Source organism: Dreissena polymorpha, chromosome 8 (assembly GCF_020536995.1).
Source record: "Dreissena polymorpha isolate Duluth1 chromosome 8, UMN_Dpol_1.0, whole genome shotgun sequence".
Classification (NCBI taxonomy): Eukaryota; Metazoa; Mollusca; class Bivalvia; order Myida; family Dreissenidae; genus Dreissena; species Dreissena polymorpha.
Window position 1 is genome coordinate 312,394 of NC_068362.1, and position 21,549 is coordinate 333,942.

General features: G+C 34.0%; 2 protein-coding genes across 3 annotated transcripts in view; one reads left to right on the top strand and one right to left on the bottom strand.

Annotated features, from left to right (window-relative positions):
* LOC127841012 (uncharacterized) overlaps positions 1 to 12,176 on the top strand; it is a 22,074-nt gene extending 9,898 nt beyond the window's left edge. Inside the window, exons 9-13 of the mRNA XM_052369503.1 lie at positions 653 to 685; positions 2,820 to 2,999; positions 3,698 to 3,835; positions 4,063 to 4,319; positions 12,015 to 12,176. Of these exons, the coding sequence (XP_052225463.1) occupies positions 653 to 685; positions 2,820 to 2,999; positions 3,698 to 3,835; positions 4,063 to 4,319; positions 12,015 to 12,119 (713 nt within the window). The 3' untranslated portion in view covers positions 12,120 to 12,176. The remainder of the gene's footprint in view (positions 1 to 652; positions 686 to 2,819; positions 3,000 to 3,697; positions 3,836 to 4,062; positions 4,320 to 12,014) is intronic.
* LOC127841013 (uncharacterized) overlaps positions 11,928 to 21,549 on the bottom strand; it is a 64,784-nt gene continuing 55,162 nt past the window's right edge. For both annotated transcript variants that reach the window (XM_052369504.1, XM_052369505.1), the window contains exons 3-5: positions 18,133 to 18,291; positions 16,951 to 17,215; positions 11,928 to 12,115 (exon numbers count right to left, since the gene is read on the bottom strand). In XM_052369504.1, the coding sequence (XP_052225464.1) occupies positions 12,081 to 12,115; positions 16,951 to 17,215; positions 18,133 to 18,291 (459 nt within the window). In that variant the 3' untranslated portion in view covers positions 11,928 to 12,080. The remainder of the gene's footprint in view (positions 12,116 to 16,950; positions 17,216 to 18,132; positions 18,292 to 21,549) is intronic.

Consider the following 21,549-nt stretch of genomic DNA (forward strand, 5'->3'; position numbering starts at 1 on the left):
ATATTACAAATTGTGACATAAAATGCGTACAATGATATGAATAAGTACCAATCAGAATTTAAAGTGTGCATAATAAATTCATATCATAATAATAAACTCCTTTTTTTAATTTTTAATGAATATTTTATCAGATTAATCAGTGATAATATGAAATTTTATAAAGCGTTCAAAGCCTTCAAAAAATAGGTATTACCTATGTTATTTTATGCTTTACTGTGGTTAATAGAGAAATATCAGTGAAATAAAACTGATATTTCACTGTTTCAAACAGTGAAAAATAACAATGAAAAATATCGATCATTATTTTCAATGCTTCTGAAATGATAACAATTTCAAACGTCATGCAAACATATGTAGTTTTCGAACGGCAGTTCCAAATAATTATTACTCGAGCTGCATTATGTACGAAGTTATTCTAGTTCATCAGTTTCTTTTGAATTGCACTAAACATCTTATGGAACTGAATGCATTGATTTGTCCAAACATAAAAGTACAATAAAGTCATTTTCAAAGAAAGGTGACCCTTATTAATTCATTCTTTTGTTTAAGGTTCCCATTAACATTTGTATTACTTTATGCAGCTTTTGATTGTGCATTTTCGACAGAGCTTCATTTCCTGCTAAATGTAATTCTAATAATGTTTTTATTGCAGCCAACAAGCTCACATGTCCGCCAGACCTTGTAGGTATGTATAACCTCATCAACTCAAAAATTGCAAAATGTTGTATTTATTATATTAAATGCTTGCTTTTAATTTGTCGAGTGTAATTAAGATGTTTGAGTTTTATTTCATTTTCATTTAATGAGTTTAGGATTGTTTGTGGTTTACGATATATGTGAAAGAGCTTCTTTGTCAACTTATGTATTTACAATAAATTTTAAACTGAGACCTTAATTTAACATTTGCATTGTATTTTTTATTTTCAGAAAGGTGTTTTTATACAAAAATATTCATATCAAATTCGTGTGTCCATGCAAAAAGTAATAACCTTTCGATTAATTGTATGAAGAAAATGAATAAATGGGTAAAGTGCGTTTAATTATCAAAATTATTTTAAATTGTCGTCGTTAAATAAAAGAATACTAGAGATGTTATCAATTTTGCATTTACATTATATAGTAGTCTTCTACACGTATCATGCCTTTGGGGTCAAACTTGACAAGCCTGCGTTGTCAATGGAATTATATTTACTTTTATAAATATAAGTTTACTATTCTTCTTTGAAACTATCATGTCCAGAGCTTTGATATTTTGCACATGACATGAAATAGTTGTCTTCTAAGTGTTTGTTCAAATTATCCTCCTGTAGTCAAATCTTACCACCTCATGAGTCAGAGAACAAATGTTAATTTAGACTTTTTTTTCAAAAGTTCTTCTTTGAAATCAAATATACAAACGCGTTAAAATATTGCATGTACACTCGTATACTGGTTATCTAACAAGTTCGTTCAATGATGCCTTTATTGTAAAAACTCGGCACTCACATTCACATTGTTTTATAGAGTCAAATTTGTGAAAGTGTGCGATATATTGCCATCTTTGCTTGTTTGTTTTTTTATTTATGTGTATCTGTTACATGTTCGTCGGTCTTTTTGTGTAATTTACACTGTTTAAATGTATGTTGAGTGTACATACAAGCTTACACTTGTTTTGCACGCGTTCTTATTCTCGCTTAGTAAACTCATATTTATATACACATTTTTACACATGTCGTTTTTCTTATCACAAAACGATGTGTGATATGACAGATGATTTCAAGATTTAAAGACATAAAGAGGAGTCACTTTACTCTGTCGAATCAAGCAGGGGGTTTTCATTGAAAACATTTAATTTACTTAGACCAAACTTGATGAGACTTTAAATATACCAAGCGTACAGGAAGAATTAATTTGGAATCGAATGTTGGGCTAGTCTTGCAATGTCAATGTCACTGTAACAAAAACAGAAGAGCGGTTTTGCTCGAAAACTCGAGTTTCGATGTTATTCTCGATAACATTTAGGTAGCCTTCTTGCAGACCTATCTTGAATTTGCATTTTGGGCTTATCGAGTTGAGCTTACTGTTACTAAAACTAGAAAACCTTTTTCCGCCCAATAACTTAATTGGATAGAAAATGCCATGATTCTGTGGATATGTAGCATTCAAGCTTAATTAACTCGGGATTATATTTGGTGCCAGTCTCGTGAAGGTTAATTTTACTGTTTAATAGATAGAGAAATATTTTCTCCTTAATAAGTTGTGTTTCGAAGTATTCCAGTGAAATGGTGCAGGTTGATTCTTAAACGTAGGCAAGGTTTTGAATTGCATTTTGTACTAGTTGGATAATGGTCGAGTTCAAAGAATATTAATGAAAACACGCTAATTGAGTTTAGTTTTGATAGAAGAATTGTGCTCAAAGTGTGTGTGTAGGCATCTATGCAGACCTAGCATTGGCTTGCGCATGTATTTAAAATTTAGTGAATTAATAAGCAATACGTTGAAAACATTGTGACCTTACATGCACGGTGTTCTCGTTATTACATGGCATGTACAAGCAAAGATAAATAAACACAATAATTTATTTAAGAAGATGTAACCTATATACATATAAACTGTTGACACATTCAATTGTTTTAATAGACTTTTAGTAGTAAGTAACAATGCAAATTAGACATTTTTAAATGTCATTGTTAAACATTGCTTCATGTCGTAATTCGTTCTTCACTTTGGAGACGACGGTGATGTAGGTTTCTCTATTTGGAATCAACATAAGATGATAAATGTGCGTTAGTTTCGCAATATTTGCAAAATATTTTCTTTCTTGATAACCACGACACCAGCACCAACAACAACAACTACAACAACGACACCGGCACCAGCAACGACAACTTCAACCACGAAACCAGCGCCAACAACGACAACTACAACAGCGACACCGGCACCAGTAATTACAACTTCAACCACGACCGCAGCACCAACAACGAAATCTACTACCACGACACCACTGCCAAAGATGACCAGTACGTAATTAATATATCACTATTATATTACTCCGTTATTCTCAAGAAAGCAATTTCTCTGTTTATCGCACACATCACTAATGGGAGTGTTGTTTAAAATAAGAAACATGTTAATGTTATTTAGGTAATATAACATTTTTTTCATCTGCTACACAAATATGTGATTTGAATAAACGTTGTTCAGAGCTTCAAGGTGATGTTACATACCAATATCAAACCTCTAAATCTATCGAAGAAAATAAGACTTTAAAAATTGGAGTTTAGAAAAAATTGTGGAATGCGCCGTTGAACGGGAAATATTTACAAGCAGGTGTGCTTTAGGTTATTAATTATAATGTTATGTAAAATTTTGTCGGTTGTTATGGTTTGCAGATGCGTCCAGGAACTCAGAGTAAGAGCAATTTTGACGCGTTTTCGAGTGTTTATGACCGACATTGTGTTGTATTATTAAACAATGTTTAAATCATTATACAAACACAAAGCAAATCCTGTTGATTAATACTGTATGGCAGTTTGCAGTAATAACTGATTTGCATCGTGCCCTAAGGTATGTTTATCATTAAATGACTCTATATATTCCATAGATTTCTTTTAATTTTCAAATTGATAAGCAATCTATCATCGAAATCAGTATGTCAGTGTAATTTTCGGTACCTCATTAATAATTCAAAACAATATATACGTACCAAACATTTCAGGCACATGTTCATTTGAGGACAGCATGTGTAATTGGAGCAATATGAAGAGTGGTGACTTTGATTGGATTTTACACCATGGATCCACACCTACGGACGACACTGGACCAGCTGCTGATCATACATTTGGAAATGCGTCAGGTTGTTGTAGTTTTCCTTTTATTATCAGTTATCAGCCTTAAGGAGTTATTTTGTATTTCGTAAGTGTGCTTAATTCATTAAACAACCGTTTCTACGTCTGCTGCTTCTAATATTTGTTCAAAACCATGCATTGTAATTGGAAAATAAGATTATTTACAATAATTTCTATTTAAAGCTTCAAGAAAATTGACTATGCGAGTTTTCTAAAAAATTTGTGTTCTTTTCAGGAAAGTACGTCTTCATAGAGACGAGTGCTCCCAGGACAGTGAATGAAAAAGCGTTGCTGTTTAGCCCCCTTTTTGTCGGAACATGCCTTCATTTCTGGTACAGCATGTACGGTACAAGTGTCGGCGCACTGAAAGTGATGTGGCAGACTTCATGGAACAATACTGCACCAAGACACACCATTTGGGAATTATCGGGCGACCAAGGCCCAGCCTGGAAACAGGCTTACGTGCCTTTGGAACCTCATGTTCTCCTTCACGTGAGTTCAGTTAATATAGTATACCTGTAGAACATTTTTGTAATCACATTTAAATTGGCAACGATTCTGGTCTTAAAACAAATAAACATTTACTGAAACTTCATCCACAATAGAAGGAGAGAAAACCATTATTTTAAAATGAGGGACTTTTTATTGCAAGCAAAAAATTTAAAAAAAATCAATCATTGAGAAAAAAAAACAAAAACAAATGCGCTGTTTACAAGAAACACTTTTACATAACAAACATATAAGCATAAACAAAAATGAGGTCACCGCCTTGCACTTGTAAATACAAAAGCACTGGGGTTTTAAACCGGTTTTAAGGAGATCAATACCGAAAACATTGCCCCGAATTATTTTATTACTATTTGATTTTTAATGTTTATATACTGAACAAAACCGTATCTTTCGGAGGCGCGATGAAATTAACCCAAAACAAGTAGCAACTACATTTAGCCACATAAAATAGTACAAGTTGATTAGTTTTAAAAAAGTGGAATTATCTCAAATAAATAAAATTGTTAAGGTCAGTAAAATAATAGTAAAATAATAAAAGAGATTTAACAAAAGCCGAGTTTCATATTTTTAAATTTAATCCTTAAATGTTAGCAACAAATTACCTACATGAGTCAGTAAGAGTAAAATCTATTCAGTAAAGACGTAATACAATCCCGCGCTCGACTTGAAATTCGCGTATACCTTTAACCATAATACACTTTAAAGAAAAATCGTTTATGTTCTTACAAATTAAATCTTATCTTCCTTGGATAAGTTCAGAGTTAGATCAATGTGATTTCTATATTTTCAAGAATTCAATTAAATTTACCTTAACGAAAATGTCAAAAGCAGAACAATTTGTTTGCTGGGGATATATTAACTATATAAGAATTTACTATAAATATATTAACAATTTGATGAAAAACTGTAAGTATAACCTAAATTTGCTATTTTCTACATGTATGGCATTGGCTAGTTTAAAAACACGATCAAAGATATTGTTTATTATTTTTATGTTTTATTACTAGGCGTTAATTGCATGGAAACCATTTAAAAGGGGAATTTTCACGTCTTGGTAAAATGACAAAATAAAAAAAGTTGTTTCAGATTCGAAAATTTTCGTTTTATTTATGATATTTGTGAGGAAATAGTAATACTGAACACTTACCATACTTTAAAATATCCATTATATGCATCTTGTGACGATTTGAAAACCTGAAAATTATAAAGCGTTGCACTTCAAAATGATTTCATTATTTGGAAAGTTCTGTTGCTGTCGTCATATTTTGTGACACTGCGAGGATTGCTTATATAAGTAAAATATACATCTGCTCTTAGCATAAGCACGGATGGCCGAGTGGTAAAGGCGGGAGACCATTTACTCCAGGACTCAGGGGTCAGTGGTTCGAGCCCATTGTATTCTTGTGTTTTTTTACTGGAGATTGTTTACGTCAAATGTATGACAAACTTCAATACATGCAAAAATCTGTGAAAAGGCCCCTTTAATTATTTATTGTTCGTGAAGTAACTGCAGTTGCTTTAAAAAAAATCAACATGTGATAACACACCATTTTGACGGTCAATTACACTCAATTATGACAACATCGAATCCCGTGCTTAAATTTTTTTACGTAGAATCAGAAAACCCGAGTCTTTAAAGGTGCGTGCTTACAATTAAATACCTTACTTGTATTGATAACATACATTTGTTGTCAAAAACCAATAACCAACGTTTAAGGACATCATTGTTCATAATGGGAGTTAAAAACCCTTTAACGACATATAGTTTGAGGAAAAATTAATAAATACATAACTAAATAAATGAATAAATAAACAAAATATATAATATATTTTGTTAAGTATTTTGGATCATTGTGCCATGGAAAGACTGTTATATACTGATTGCATCTCTTCAACCCACGATATATAACGTCTTTAGCAATGCAAAATTTGAAGCGTTTGCGTTGAAGAATCGTTTGACGCATTAAATCATCTGCTTGTTGCTCAAGAGGTAAACTGCACCATTGCAAGTAGAAGTCTACCCCACAAGTTTGAATGACGAGTTAAATCACGTGTGCTTTGTGCGCATTATTGTACGGGGAGAGGAAAAATAAATAAATTTATTTATTATCAATATTGTCACACCATCTTGAGCACTTGTGACACTGTCCCGCGTATTATTGTGATAACATACGCCCTACCGCTCTTTTTACTGAATTTACTATGGGCAGCAACGGATGGGATCCCGGCTGATATTTCAACATTGCATAAGGCACATATGGTTTACCGTCCTTCGGCATTATATCGGACAAACCTAGTCTTTGAGTGCATATTTCCGAGCACCTGGCTTTTTTTGGACGGCTTTGTCACGTGGCCCCGGTTATGCTCTTCCATTTTTTGTTTGAAACAAAGGTCCAACAGCTCAAATATATATTTAGATACCCATTTAGATTGTACTTATGAAGTATCCTAAATATATCTGGGGTAAATCCTTGATATTGGTAATCAAGGTTAATAAAACGTGTCAGTCTACCCAGGAACACGTACTTGGCCATGTATCTACAAGGAAGACTGCATAACTATAAAAAATGTAAGCTTCCTCGCGTCAATACCTTTTTGAGCGATTCAACATCTCACGTTGCCAGTGAAAAGTCAATGTTATTAGTTTCAAGAACGATATTTCATTAACGCAAAACCTGTGGGCTACCTCAAGTCTTTCAATGTCCGTCTGCGTGCATGCATCCTGAAGAAAACACCGTAAAGCGCTTAAGTTAAAACCAACTATCCAGCATGTTTAGAAAAGTTCCTCGCACTTTGTTGCTAGCGTCCATAAGTGGTTTGGTTGTAAAAAGTGACTCGTCGCATATTAGACTTTGATTGTTGTACACCTTAACGTAAGTTAGTTATGGCGTTCCAAAATACCACTTTCTTTCGCGACTAGGCCGCACACTGTCATTTAAGGCGATAACTCCACACTGTCGGAATTAAACTCGAACCGCCACTGATTGGAGTACTTGTCACAAATGGATAACATGCATTGTAGCCCATTGCGGGATGGTGATATCAGAATCATATCGTCCGCAACGGTCGGTGAACCAAAGTCTATACTGAACATACAGAATCCGTGCCCTATTATCGTCAGTTCTTTAATTAGGTCATTGATTAAAGTCAGATACAGGATCGGTGATGTTTTGCTTCACTGCGTGATCCCTTGTATCAAATTGGGAGGCTTCTGACAATTGACTTTTAAAGCTCACGCAACGTATGATTTTTTGGTACAATTCTGCTATATAATGGTGTCATGGCCGACCTCCGCCAACTTAAAAATAAGGCCTTCATGCTAGATCCGGTCCAAAGCGTGGCGGTAATCCATAAAGAAGACGTATTTATAACACGCTTTGTTTCCGCGGACGTAAAACACACTTTCGCGCATTACTAATGACGTCATTAACCGCCAAGTTGCACTTGGAAACGTCCCTGCTGCTCATTTAGCCGCGAAATCAATTGGTTCCTTCAGCATTGAAGAATTATTTTTTCAAAGATCTTCAACGGCGTGGAAGTCCAGAATAAAGCTTGATAGTTGTTTAAATCATCTAGCTGGGCAAAATGATATCTTCAACAAGAAGTAAATGTTCGTAGCACATGGTGTCATATCCGGCGGCTTTACCGGTTGTATAGTCGTTGATGGCAACGTAAAAATCTTCCAGTAGAACACTTGCAATGCTGCTGGCTTCAAATGTCCACATCACATATCTTACTCTCTTTTCGACGTGTTGTTTCCAATCGTTATCAAATTTAGGGTTATCTGGTTGGCTGTAAAACATATTGAAATAGTTACTCTTGCTCAGTAAGCTTCTGTGTTCCCCTGTGTATCGTGTTATTAAATTTTATGCCATATCATTTAAATGTCGCGTGTGCTCTTTTCCTGGAATTTACAATTTTTGAGATTGTTTGTTTACCGTCCGTTTGAGTGCCACTTGTAGAGTCTCATGTTTGTATTGTCGGTATTGGTCATTACTTGAGTTACGCGGATGGCCTTGCATACACCATTTTAAGTAAGCGCTTATTTTAAACTTCAAGTCTGTATTCCAAAACGACTGAAGGAACTGTCAATGTTTTAACACGGGTAATAACATGGAGGCAGAGTGAAGAGATCTAGTAAGAGTCCGATACGCCCCGTCGATTCCGGATTTATCTAGTGCTTGGAATTCGAGTTCTCGAGGAGCTCTATCGTCTTCTAGAGAAGCCTGGTATAGGCTTTTTTCATATTCAGTCAGCGTGTTCCATTTTAGTTTTAGAAAAATATAAATGGGTCATTGCTTTCAAACACCGGTTCAAGTAATTTCAACAGTACCGGTCATTGATATTAGAAACATTATAACAACCATCAAAAATAATTTCGCAATGCATAACAGTGCCCGTATGTTCTAGATACATGAATGCATTATCAATGTGGGATGATTTACTGCTGTCATTAGAGACAAACGGACATTTAGCCCCGATGCTCATATCACGCATATTAGTCACAATATAATATGTATTGGACAGCAGTGATTTTCTTCAATTATTATCAACAATCTGCAAATTAATGTTTAAGTATCTCATGAGACTTCTTAATGTATAATCTGATCTAATCATTTGGGTGATTAGAGCATGGCAAATACACCTGAAATATCAATGCATAAAGATGTTTGCTCAGCTGTAATTGAATTCCTATAATCATATCATCATTTATAGGAAACAAAGCAATACGGCTGTCCAAGCATCGGTGCCACATATAAGCTACTCCCCCTTTACCCACTATTTTGTTACTGGGTAAATAATGAATGCTATTTGAAACAGCATGAGCGCTAACAATGGATTCTAAAAGTGCAAATAGTACTGATCCAAACAATGTTCAGAGATACTACATATATCAATATTACGGTTAGAAAACAATTTACACTAATATGCTTCTGACGACATAATGCCAATATAGTTCACGGTCATTATGTTTAGGGTAGCTATTTTGATGATTTCGTTAAACCACTCTACTTATCAGTGGTGCATCCATTTTTTTATCACAGCTCCAAAAACGCATATTGGACTGGTCATACGCAATGGTTTGCACGTGCATATGATGCTCTTCGTCGTCTCGAATTGCCTTGGCGACGGTCTCTATCCAAGTGTTGTTCAGCCCGTGGTTTCCAAGGCATACCAATTCTGAGGGACCTTGTAATTGTAAAACTGCGCGTCGAAGCATGGTCTTTTAGACAAAGGGATTTTAAAAGGATTTTGGCCTAGATATGTAACTTTCGGACAGCGACCACATTTACGCCCTTGCTTAACATAAGGGTGTGAATGTATCTAATGATAACGTTTTTCCGAAAGCCTCCGACAAAGTACTCGTTTGTTTTGCTGGTTGGTCAAATTCATCATAGAAACGTTCATCTTGTTCTGCACGAGTCGTCAAGCGCACCGTAATTTGTTCCGGTCTAACACATTGCGGTGCGAACTTTCCATCTGATCTGCGATATAGCCTCCTTTCATAGGTCTCAGAAACTATAGTCGATGCAGAATACTGAGCACTACACTTGCAATTTCCGGAGTGTTTACCAGGATTATCTGAGCACCCATATATAGAGTGTTTCACAGCCTCGTCGAACTCACATCGAATTTTTAGATTTTGCGAGTGAGAATTGTTCGTAGCATGGTCCACATCGGCACATGTGGTATCCTGAAGGCGGAATGGTTGGTCAAGCGTGTTACACCATTATATTTTGACATAACCACTTGAATGTTCGAAGTTATACAGATCTCTAAATTTCACATCAGCTTTCTCTATTCTGCTTTTAAGTCTCTAGTTAAAGATTCAATATAAGAATATATGGATGTTTGTCACTTGTATTGTAAAGTATGTTTTTTAAAATGCCACTGACACTGTCACATGCAATGCCGGATCTTATTGTTTGCGTAAAATATTTGTGTCATGAGAAGCATGTCCGCTTCTAAAGAGGAAAACTTATTATGAAATATAAATTTCAGAAGACGGACCTTGAGGAATATTGCCAGCAAGGAGTGGTCAAATTACAATTTCGAAATTTATATCATCCCGTTTGAAGAAAAATACGGGTTTTTTACTTTATTGTCAACAGTAGTAAGATGTTTGTCTATGAATGCGGAATCGATACAAAATGAGCACAAACTAATTCAATACAGTTTCATAAGACGTTTTGTTGTATATTATGTTCAAAGAAAGGATTATCTACGTTAAAACTATCATTTTTATGTCAACTTATTCAGTTTAGGATTTGGTAAACTAACCTTATTCATCTTATCGGTAAAATATTATAGACTTATTACTTAACATCCCAATGTACACATTGTACCTTGAAGAATTCCGGGTTCACATAGCTTTCATTTACATAAATAGTATATACTGTTCCTGTTTTTTCAACCTACAGTTAAAATTATTTTCGCACTTTAGTCATTGGTAGTTCTAAAAAGATGATTTCGAGTTACTATACTGTGTCGATGTCAACGTGCGGTCTATATATATAACTATAAACAAGCCATACATTGCCTATGATATGGCGTTTGAAATAGTTTACTTTATTAAATCATCAGTAAACGACCGAAAAAGTTCCTATTAAATTGTATCAAATGTATATTGAGATTCCGGCAACGGTTTTTAAGTACCGACTTAAAATGTGTCCTTCAGTAGTTACGTAGCTCCAACAAGCCGATCCTTTCACGCTCGATTCAGGCAACATAAACAGTATTTTATTTTATTTTTATTTAGTTATCAACATTTAAAAAAACATACCTTGACATTTCAAATATTTCATCGTAGAACGATTTTCATTTGGCAACATAACTTCGAAACAGTATTATGTTAAAGCCGAGTCCGTTTCCGAATATGAATGGACCACATTTTTATAGACAGCTTACCCTCTTAATTTCTATTGTGATATTTTTAAGTAGTAAACAACTCTCAAAATAATTTCATTTATACCTTAATAATATTTAATAAATGTACACGAAACAAAGGTAGAATGAAGAATTGTTAAATAAGAAGAAAATACAAAAGAGTACTTTCATTAAATGTCTGTAAAATAATTAATAAACGGGGGACAACAAAAATATCTTTACAATTTTTTAAATGGTTAAAACAAAGTGACTCTCGATATGAATATGCAAGATAAGAATGACCGTAGGTTAGTTCCTCCTTAGTGTCGTTAATCGGAACACAAGTTATGAGTCATAATATAGTAGACCAGTTTGGAGTATTGTTTGTATTTCAATTTGTAACTATAGATAACAAAGTATAAGACAAGTTTAGGATTGATATATCTTTCTAATATCTCGGTTTGTGGCCATCAAAAGTTTAATGTCCGCTAACGTTTCGTTGTTACATTACAATCCATGTCACAACCAACATAACTTATGAGAAATGAATGCATGTTAACATAGCAAAACAAGGCCTTGTTATATCAGTCGATTGCTGGCTACACCAATAACACCATGTATGGAATATGTTTTTAATATGATTCAATGCTTCTCGAGAACACAAATTTTCAAACGAATGAATAATTTTGTATCTAAAACAAAGTGATGTTAATGTAAACAAAAAAAGTGTATACTTTCATTTAAAAAGCTATCTTATATTGTTCAATATATCAATATACTGACGCATAATTTAGGCTTTTGCATTTTCAGGTCATTTTCGAAGCATCTGTGGGCAACGGCTATACAGGTGACATCGCTCTTGACGACATCAGCATTTCAGATAAGCCTTGTCCGACAGTTAGCATCGTTGGCTGAAATTGATGTATACTGTCATTTTAAATAGTAAATATATGGATTTCTAGACATTTTCTAGACACTATCAGTGTTGATTTCTTCAAATGTCATGCTTGTCTTGATTTAGTTACGTAGTGCGGCAATGTCATGATTAGGGCCGCAAAATAACAGCATGAAATAATTTGTTGTTCAAAATATCATATATTCAACACTTAGCTAGCTTCAATAACATTGACATTATCTGACCTCTATAAAATTATTTCTTTCATCGGATCAAATGATTCCATGTTTAGTATTACATACGCTATATCAATAACATAAATGATTTCATCTATTGACTTTCATATTAGACTTTATGACACAAGTATATTTTTTATTAGACTTTAACATTTAAAACACTTTTAATACGCCAAAACTGGTTTTCATTACAAACAGCATGCATTACAGAAACATGAACTTTTCTAGCACTTAACTTATTTCAGCCTTTAACATTCAGCATTGAATTGAAATTTGCAACTTTTTAACTGTGAATGCGAATGCAGCTACAATTTTGTTATATGTTCCCAGAAACTATCTGACCTGTTGTACGATTCTAATTCGCTCATCATCCAAAGGCACTTATCATTGGGACTATAAAGACACTTTGTTAATCGATAGTGTAAAATTATGCTGATCTGCAGTGAATATGTACGGTGTATTAGTTGTGATCTTTCATAAAACCAAGTCTTTTTTAAATAATTGAAAATTATAAAAAATAAGAATAAAGAAACAACATTAGATTGGGTTTTTTGTGTTAAGTATAATCACATCCTGAAATTGAGTTTCGATAAAATTATGGTATTTTCTGTTTCTTAAATGCATGCAATGTAAATATCATTAGGACTTAACTTACACAACTGTTAAGTGTATTGTGTAGCATAAATAATTGGATAATTTGAAATATATTTATCGTAAAATGTACCAAAAATGGCGTTTGATATATCTCGATAAGAAACTACGCTAGCGTGCATATAGGAACGATTTGAAATCCAAAGGTCAATGGCTTAAATCCTGGTTTAAAGGGATCTTTTCACGGTTTGGTAAATTGACAAAATTGAAAAAAGTTGTTTCAGATTCGCAAATTTTCGATTTAGTTATGATATTTGTGATGAAACAGTATTACTGAACATCTACCATAGTCCAATATAGCCATTATATGTATCTGTTGACGATTTGAAAACCTAAAAAATATAAAGCGTTGCAACGCGAAACGATTGAATAATTTGGAGAGTTCTGTTGTTGTCGTTTAAATTAACGAAACTACGAAGATTGCTTATATAAGGTATAAAATACTTATTCTATGTATACACGGCGGAATAGCCGAGAGGGCTAATGCGTTTTTACTTCAGACTAACTCCAGGACTCCGAGGGTCACTGGTTAGAGCCCTGGTACCGGCTACTTTTTTCCTTGTTTTAATTATATTCTTGACTTTTTACTGGAGCTTTTAAGATCCAATGTTTACATTTATCAATATAAAGCGTTTAATGACAAACTTCAAAATATGCCAAAATCTGTGAAAAGGCCCCTTTAAAGCACTGGTAATGTTTGAAACACGTGTAGAACTTGACACCAAATAACACGTGTACTCTCGCTTCCCGTTTGTGTCGATGCTAAGCACCGACCTTGATAACAATACATTACACAGAGTTAATTCATTTCTCATAGTAAAAATCAAACCCATCGTACCCAGATTATATGTACCAAAACAAGTTTTTTCCTCATGCTTTCTCTTCATCAAGAACCCCTTTGGACCTTAAAATCAATGTATACAAATACACGCCTACCAATCAACATATCTACTAGATACTTCATTTTTTGTAGTATCAGTCGCGTTGACCACATTGTTTTTTCTACAATAAAAATAAGCTGTTATATCACGCAACCATTGTAATGTACTGAGGATCGAGGCTTTACCGTTTCATTACATGTTTTAATTATCTTAAAAATACTTAGAGGAGTCTATTCTTGAAAAAACGCATATCTTTTTTTTTTGAAAAGTGACAAATGCTGTTTGAAAGGCTCGTTTCCGGTTATTTTTGTATCATCATGCCGATTCCCAAAGGACGTTCACACAAACATAATTGAGAAAATGGATAACCATTTAATTGCTGGTGGATTATAACCGAACGTATTGTGTGCTTGAAATAGATAAGACCTGATGAAAGCATTACACCTGATGCATGGGCGCCTAACTGACTTAAATGTCACACATATTTGTGATAAACGACAGAGCTAAAGAAATAAAACAAGTATGCTCAAGTCGTCAAACAAAATGATTATTTCAAATACATAATTATACTCTATACAAATTAGCTTATAAAAAAATATTATAGCCCAATATTATACATTTAACAAAGAGAGGCTGAACATTAAAACCTTAGAAATTATAAGATGAACTAATGTGACACTTCACATATTTATCGTTTTTGCACTCGTGTGTTGCATTCGTGTTAAAATGCCATCCTTTACGGTGTTAAACTTGTGTCAGGCTATGTGTCCGTTAATTTGGTCGCATTTTAACGCAATATTAATGTATATACTGTATTAAAACACTAAAAATAACGGCATGCTTTGCCAGCGTCTTAGCCACATTTGAACTGCGCTAAGGTTTATGAACTACGTTCAGATTATCCCTATCCAGGTTTTGTATCTAGTCCATATGCACCCCTTCATAAAAACATAGGTGCAGTTAAGCGCACGGAATCCGTGCGCTTCAATAAACAGACGTCGTTAGAGACAAATTTAGGAACATAATGAATAAACTTTATAAACATGTTAATTTTACCTGAATGGCAACCTACGGCTGTTTTCCTTTGCAATCTCCCTATAAAAACACGACGATGTTTCAACACACTTTTCTCGCTGACATTTTTATGTTTAAATTTGAAACAGTGTATTCAGTATCGAATACCACATCGTTATCGACTTTAATAGGCTCCATCACATAAACCGACGTGCAAAATATTGGTGTACTGCGACTTAACCAAAATTTGGTCAATTGTCCAATATGGCGGATACAGCGTACGAAAGAAAAATAGTCAATAAAATGCAATTATTTCTTGCTTTAATGGTACCATTTGGATAAGTTTGTGGTTTAGACAGGTAAACTATAATAAGTTCTTGAAGTTTCAGTGTTCCTTAACCCTTGCATTGTTGATGACATTTTGCACCCATGGACAAGAGAGAGCGCATCGCAACTCTCAGCAACCCATTGGGTAATAAAGCTGAGAGTTGAAATATTGCAACTAGGTTTGTATCCGAATTTAATATTCGCCAAACAGGCACACATGAGCGCATACTCATCTGTCTCTAAATGTTATATTGCTCAAATAGTCTTTTTACGCTCTAAGAATTTTTAACACGGTCTCGATTACCCAACTCACCCAAATCATATTAAACAAACCGAAGCTGCTTCTACAATTTTATAATCATGTGGAACAAAACAGTCAGAAACTACGTAACCACCGATACGGGCAACTGCTGGACAGACGCAGACAATAAATTAAAGTCACTTAATTGATACATTTCATGATGTGAGAACTATCGGGATGCGTTCTTTGTGGAACTTGGCTGTTATCTTTTCCCAAACATTGTTTTTGCATGATGTCTGCCTTCATATGAGAGGCTTTTTTCTTATGTCCCGTTACACATTTTCAAAGAAGGGCATATTCAACTTTTAATGTGTGCCAGACATTCTCACATACATTAAAAGCAATAAAAACGCAATAAAAACTGCACTTTACGTAGGTCGTTTTAATGTAAGGCCCTAAAATTGAATGTAGTGCATCTTTTCTGTTAACATAGCTTTTAAATTATGCTTTTAAGGGTTAAAGCCTGATGGCCAAGTGGTAGCCTGATAGACTTTGTAATCAAATGTCCAATAATTAAATGCAATATACCGTACAAACACGTTACTTTTGTTTTTTGTTTTTTTTTCTTAAACACTTAACATGTTTCGTTCCTTCAGTTGTAACAATATAAAAATATAGAGGTTACACAATATATTACACATTACAAAGCTGGATCAGTGTTAAAAAACAGCTTATGAGTAATAATATAATTAAAAAAACATAATAATATATAATATATAGTATATTGCAAACATCAAATGTATATGTAAAGTATGCTTATGTTCTATATGTCATTAAGCAGTAGATCATTGATACCATAAGGATTCATAGTATTTGCGTCGCCTTACTATGGTCAGGGGACATATAGGCCTTACTTGCTCGGCGTTCGCGGCCTCTGCGGCGTCACACTTTTCGAAAAAGGCTCATAACTTCTATGTCCCTTCAGATATTGCTTTCATATTTGGTATGCATGTGTATTTGGACAACACCTTTCCATGCGCATACACTGTTTTACCCATGTGACCTTTACCTTGATAGTGGCCAATTGGGGTTGGGCTGGGGCCGAGACAGATATTTGGACTATTTTTTTTAATGTTATTTTTCATTAACTTCTTCACACCGATTAACTTCAAATTGATACTGAATTTCTCTTTAGACAATACGGTCAATCTCAACGATGCATGGCCCCATTACCAACGCTGAATGGGCCAAGTTCTCCACGGGTACTATTTCCACGTACACCGGGTACTTTGAAGTATGCTTCACCGTACACCGATTTTCAAATGATACTTTTGGGGCCCCCGGTATACTTACAGGTTACACATTTTGAAATTAATAAAAATGAACACATGTGAAGGATTGTTATTACGTATGTGTTGAAATGTTAATAAAAATGTGCATTATATATACATATACATATATACACATAGGCAACTAAAATTTCGTAAAAAGGCAGACATACCTTCACAAGATTGCTCAAAGGTCGATTCCGCAGTCTTGCTAATATGTTCATCTATAGCATTTGTACACTTGGCAGTGTGGTCATCGAGTGTCTGTTTACATTTGTCCGTGTGTGAATTAAGCTCCTTTCTACACTTTTCAAGATGAATCTGCATCTCATCCAAAGATTGATCAGCAATATTTTCAGCTTTCTTTAGTGTATCTTGAGCCGCCTCTAGTAAATGAATCATTTCCTCCGTGGTTATCTTTAATACGTCCTTTTCCAGCTGTATTGAGGAACATATATGTGTAAAAGGCAAAAAGCAGGTATTAACCATTCAACAATTGTGAAATCAAACGAGTATGTACAACTGTTTTACGAAGTATTAATATATATATATATATATATATATATATATATTAATATGTTGCAATTGCCTTATACATGTATTCTCAGTTAAGCGAAGATTCTGAATGTCTGATCAAAGATCTGTTCAAAATACAAATCACCGTAGACCATTTAATCGAGAGCCTAAAAACGAGTTTACTTTAAATAAAGAGGAACAATCATCCTGATCGACCGAAAATAGTTACCGTGTGCAATTAACATTGTGAATTCGTCTCTTTTTGTAATGTACTTAATCCGAAAACTGTGGCTATTTTTATGTAAAAAAATACGTGAGTGACGTTTTATCTTGATTTGAATTGCTGATGCGAATTGAATATATTATTGACATATATATTATATTAGTTTATTCACCAAAGCATGGCAGACCGAAATGTTTTTGAGAAGTATATGAGACGTGTTTACGCACGAACATACAAACATAATTTAAACCATTGAAACAATGTTCATTAACGTTTACAGCTAGGTGCAATCATATGTTGAAGACTGGCAACATAATATTGCTATAGTAACAATAGTTTGTCAGTCCATTCGGAGCTGCGGTGATGAACATGAGGTGAAAAACCGCCTGCAGTGTTCAATCGACCCTAAATTGTTCATCACCGCAGATATTCATGTTCAACCCCGTGGATTAGGGCTTGGCGCCGTTTTACGGCAATTCCCCCATTATATGATTATATATTTTATTTTAATATTTGAGACATCCTGTACTTCATAGTACAAATAATACATGCGCTCATTTACACACCAGATGGAAACGTGCACAACTAAAAGGTTTCTCACTGAATACCCTTATACCTCTGCTAGTTTCTTCACAGCCTCCTGTGCAGCGACGTCATTTGTTAGACAAACTGGGTCTGTCAGCAAGCTTGTCATTGTTATGAAAATGTCTTGGAGATCTGTGTCTGTGACTTTACACTGAGATGAATGACGGACCGTTCTGCCAATTTCTCGCGCCTATTAAGACATGACAAATATATGTACGTTCTATAAAAATAGCCTGATGTAGTTGTAGCAATGTCTTAATGCCATGCATGCATGTATGCAATGTTGTGCAAACTAGTTTCTACATAATTATTGTAAACACGCTGGGCGATTACTGGCCAATTTATAAACCCAAATTATATCCAAGTATCTTACAAAACTAGTGCTAAATATTAACCATATGAAACAATAAGAACATAACTAGCGATTATTTTTGTGTGTTTTTTGCAACAATTAATCTTCACTTTAACATTTTGCTCACTTTTGTCTGAGCATTTATTTTACGTGAGTGCGTTATTTTCTGCAAACTATCCCTACCTAGGAATTACGGTTGTGGAAATCACGTGTTGTTATTCGCTTTCAATGTGTTAGAGCATAACCAACGTTAATCTAATTGAACTAAATGCAAACGTTGCACAATATTTGCCCTTTGGTACAGATGACACAATTAATCGTTTTCTTAATTACCGCGAACGGCTAATTTATCAATTAAATGCAAAATAACTGGGTTGCAGTGGTTATACGAATTTTATATCATTTAGACAAATAAATCATTTTTACCCGGGTGTGACAAGATTTGAGACGATTAAAAATATCTGAAAATGATGTATAACCATTGATTAATTAACCTTACAATATTGTATGAGAATCTCGTAAGAATGCTTTCTTGATTCGGCGGACATAAACATCTAAACTCTTCCTCAAAGAGAAAAACAAACAAATAATAGAAAACCCAATTAACACGGAAAAAACGTGGGTGAGTAAAAGAAGATTCGACTGAACAGATTTTCTGAATGAGTTCGCCAAATACGAATTGAAATGTTATAAATCCAAATTGACGCCGTTCTAGATGTAAAGAAAAAATGAAATAAAAAAAAAACACGAACACTAAACTGCTCAAAATATGCTCTTAAACGTAGTATTGTCAGCGCGGAAAATCACGGATTAAAAAAATAAAAAAGCATGCCACTATCATTCATCCATGAAAAACTCGAGATATTTGAAATGTTCTGACGAGGTATCAAAAAGGTGGGACAAATCCCTCACAGGATGCTGCTTCTTTTGTATAACAAAAAAAAGACAAAGCATACAACATATTATACAAGATAAGTATTGATGCAAAGCATCAAAAGGCGTCGGGAATTTCAGTGTAAAAGGCACTTAATGAAGTTACATGGAACGATTTTTTTTCTCCTGTAAATATTAATATGTTGGCCGATTATTTTAAACAAAATGGAAAAACAAATTGGTATAACCATTATTTATGATTTTGTGTTATAACCCCCAAATAAGAATTATCTATGATGTTGTGTTATAACTCCCAAATAACCATTATCTATGATTTTGTGTTGTAATCCCCCAAATATTTTATAATTCATTTTTATACATTGGTTTCCTTTTTTTACTGGCATCCGTGTGCAGTTTTCATTAATGGAACAGAACTGAGTAGGTTTTAAAAAATCTGCTTCATCTTGTAAGCGTTATTTCATATTTTTCTCAACTTCAAGGGGAGACGATTCTGAACTTATTCTTACGTTGCTCATTTACGATAGGTATTGAGTATTCATTGATATGAAAACACTGTACAAGTTTTAATGTGTTTACGACCCCCCCATCCTCTCACACATATAAATCATGGGCATAATAAAAACAAAAAATGGTAACAATAAAACAGCATATTTATTTAAACTAAAATGTCTACATCAAAACAAAAAGTTAACATAGAACACAAATAAAATATTTTGATTCTACTGGGGCTCGAACCTTGGGCCTCTCACAGGTGAAGCCAGCGTGTAACCATTACACTACGGAACCGCTTGAAAAATCACCTTCTAACTAAGATAATAATAAGTGACTGTAGTGTAACGGTTATCAATAAAGCAATAAACAGTGTAATCGATGTCGTCTTGTAAAATTGAAGAAAATACGCGTTAACCAAAACTCGAACCGCAAAAGTCTGCGCTATTGTTAGAAAAACCACAAAATAAATATATTTTGATTATGTTTTGTTTTTATACAAAACCAGAAAGGTTCACCGGTTCGCGTATATGCCCGGTCCCTGTGATATTTTATTATTGCCCAGTCCCTGTGATCAGTTATTAATTAAAAGAATTAGCTTTGCATCATTGGCAATAAATGTTGTAGTAAATGTAATAGGCACAAATGCAGTGCTTATTTACACTAATTTACACACAAAATCACCACTATGCAAGATATACTAACAACAAAAATATATACATTGATCCGTAAAATAACTTCTCCCATAAGCGAAAAAAAACGTATTTCATACTAGTCGCCGCACTTCAGTGCGACGCCAATAATACTATCAAACAAATGCTAACTAAAATCCTTTAGTACAACATTAAATTAAAAGTTTAGGAAATGCTTGTTTAGTTTCTTTTCATAAAATGTTTGACATTGTCCATTTTAGTTTCTCTCAAAGAAATTCCAACATAGTCCCAATTTTTTATAATATAAACGAACAGCAAGGGCAAATTTATTTTTAGCACTAACCAATTTGTGTTTTCATTAAAGTTGTGGCACTGTCACTTTTCTAGTTTCTCTCAAATTATTCCCTAAATCGTAACCAATTGTATTAATGCAGACAGCATGCGACCAACATATTTCGATCCTTAAGACGGTACGCAGCAGTTTAGTTGCACGCAAATTAGATTTTACTCTAACACCGGTTGCGTAATAAGTGTATTCTTTTTCGGATAGTCGTTTAAAGACGGGATGCATGTCAAATAAGGGAATAATATAAAAAAATAAAGAATTATGAAGCAATGAAAACTGATATCATCATGCCTAAGACCACACAAACCTTTTTATCGCGTGATTGTAACGGCGAGCATTAGTCTAGTTAAGGAAACAAAGTCGATGCACCCTTAACTAGAAAAAAATATAAAAAGTAATACTTGTTTTAAACGGATAGTTTTCTTAGAATTAAGCAAATTGGTTTGAATCATCAAATGTTATTTGATAACATATAAATTATAATCAAAACCTTTGTACATGTATACATTTAATGTTATTCTTAAAAAATAAATCGGAACACTGTGATAAGTCAACGGCTTAATACACCAACTTCCATGAAGTGTTTTTTGAGATCATTTACTTCATAGAATACCTGATGAATTAAAATAATATATCCACGACGTCTTGACCATGTGCGGTGGGTTGCATCTTACCGCACGTGCATATTTGCGAATAAAATGGAGTTTTGTTTAC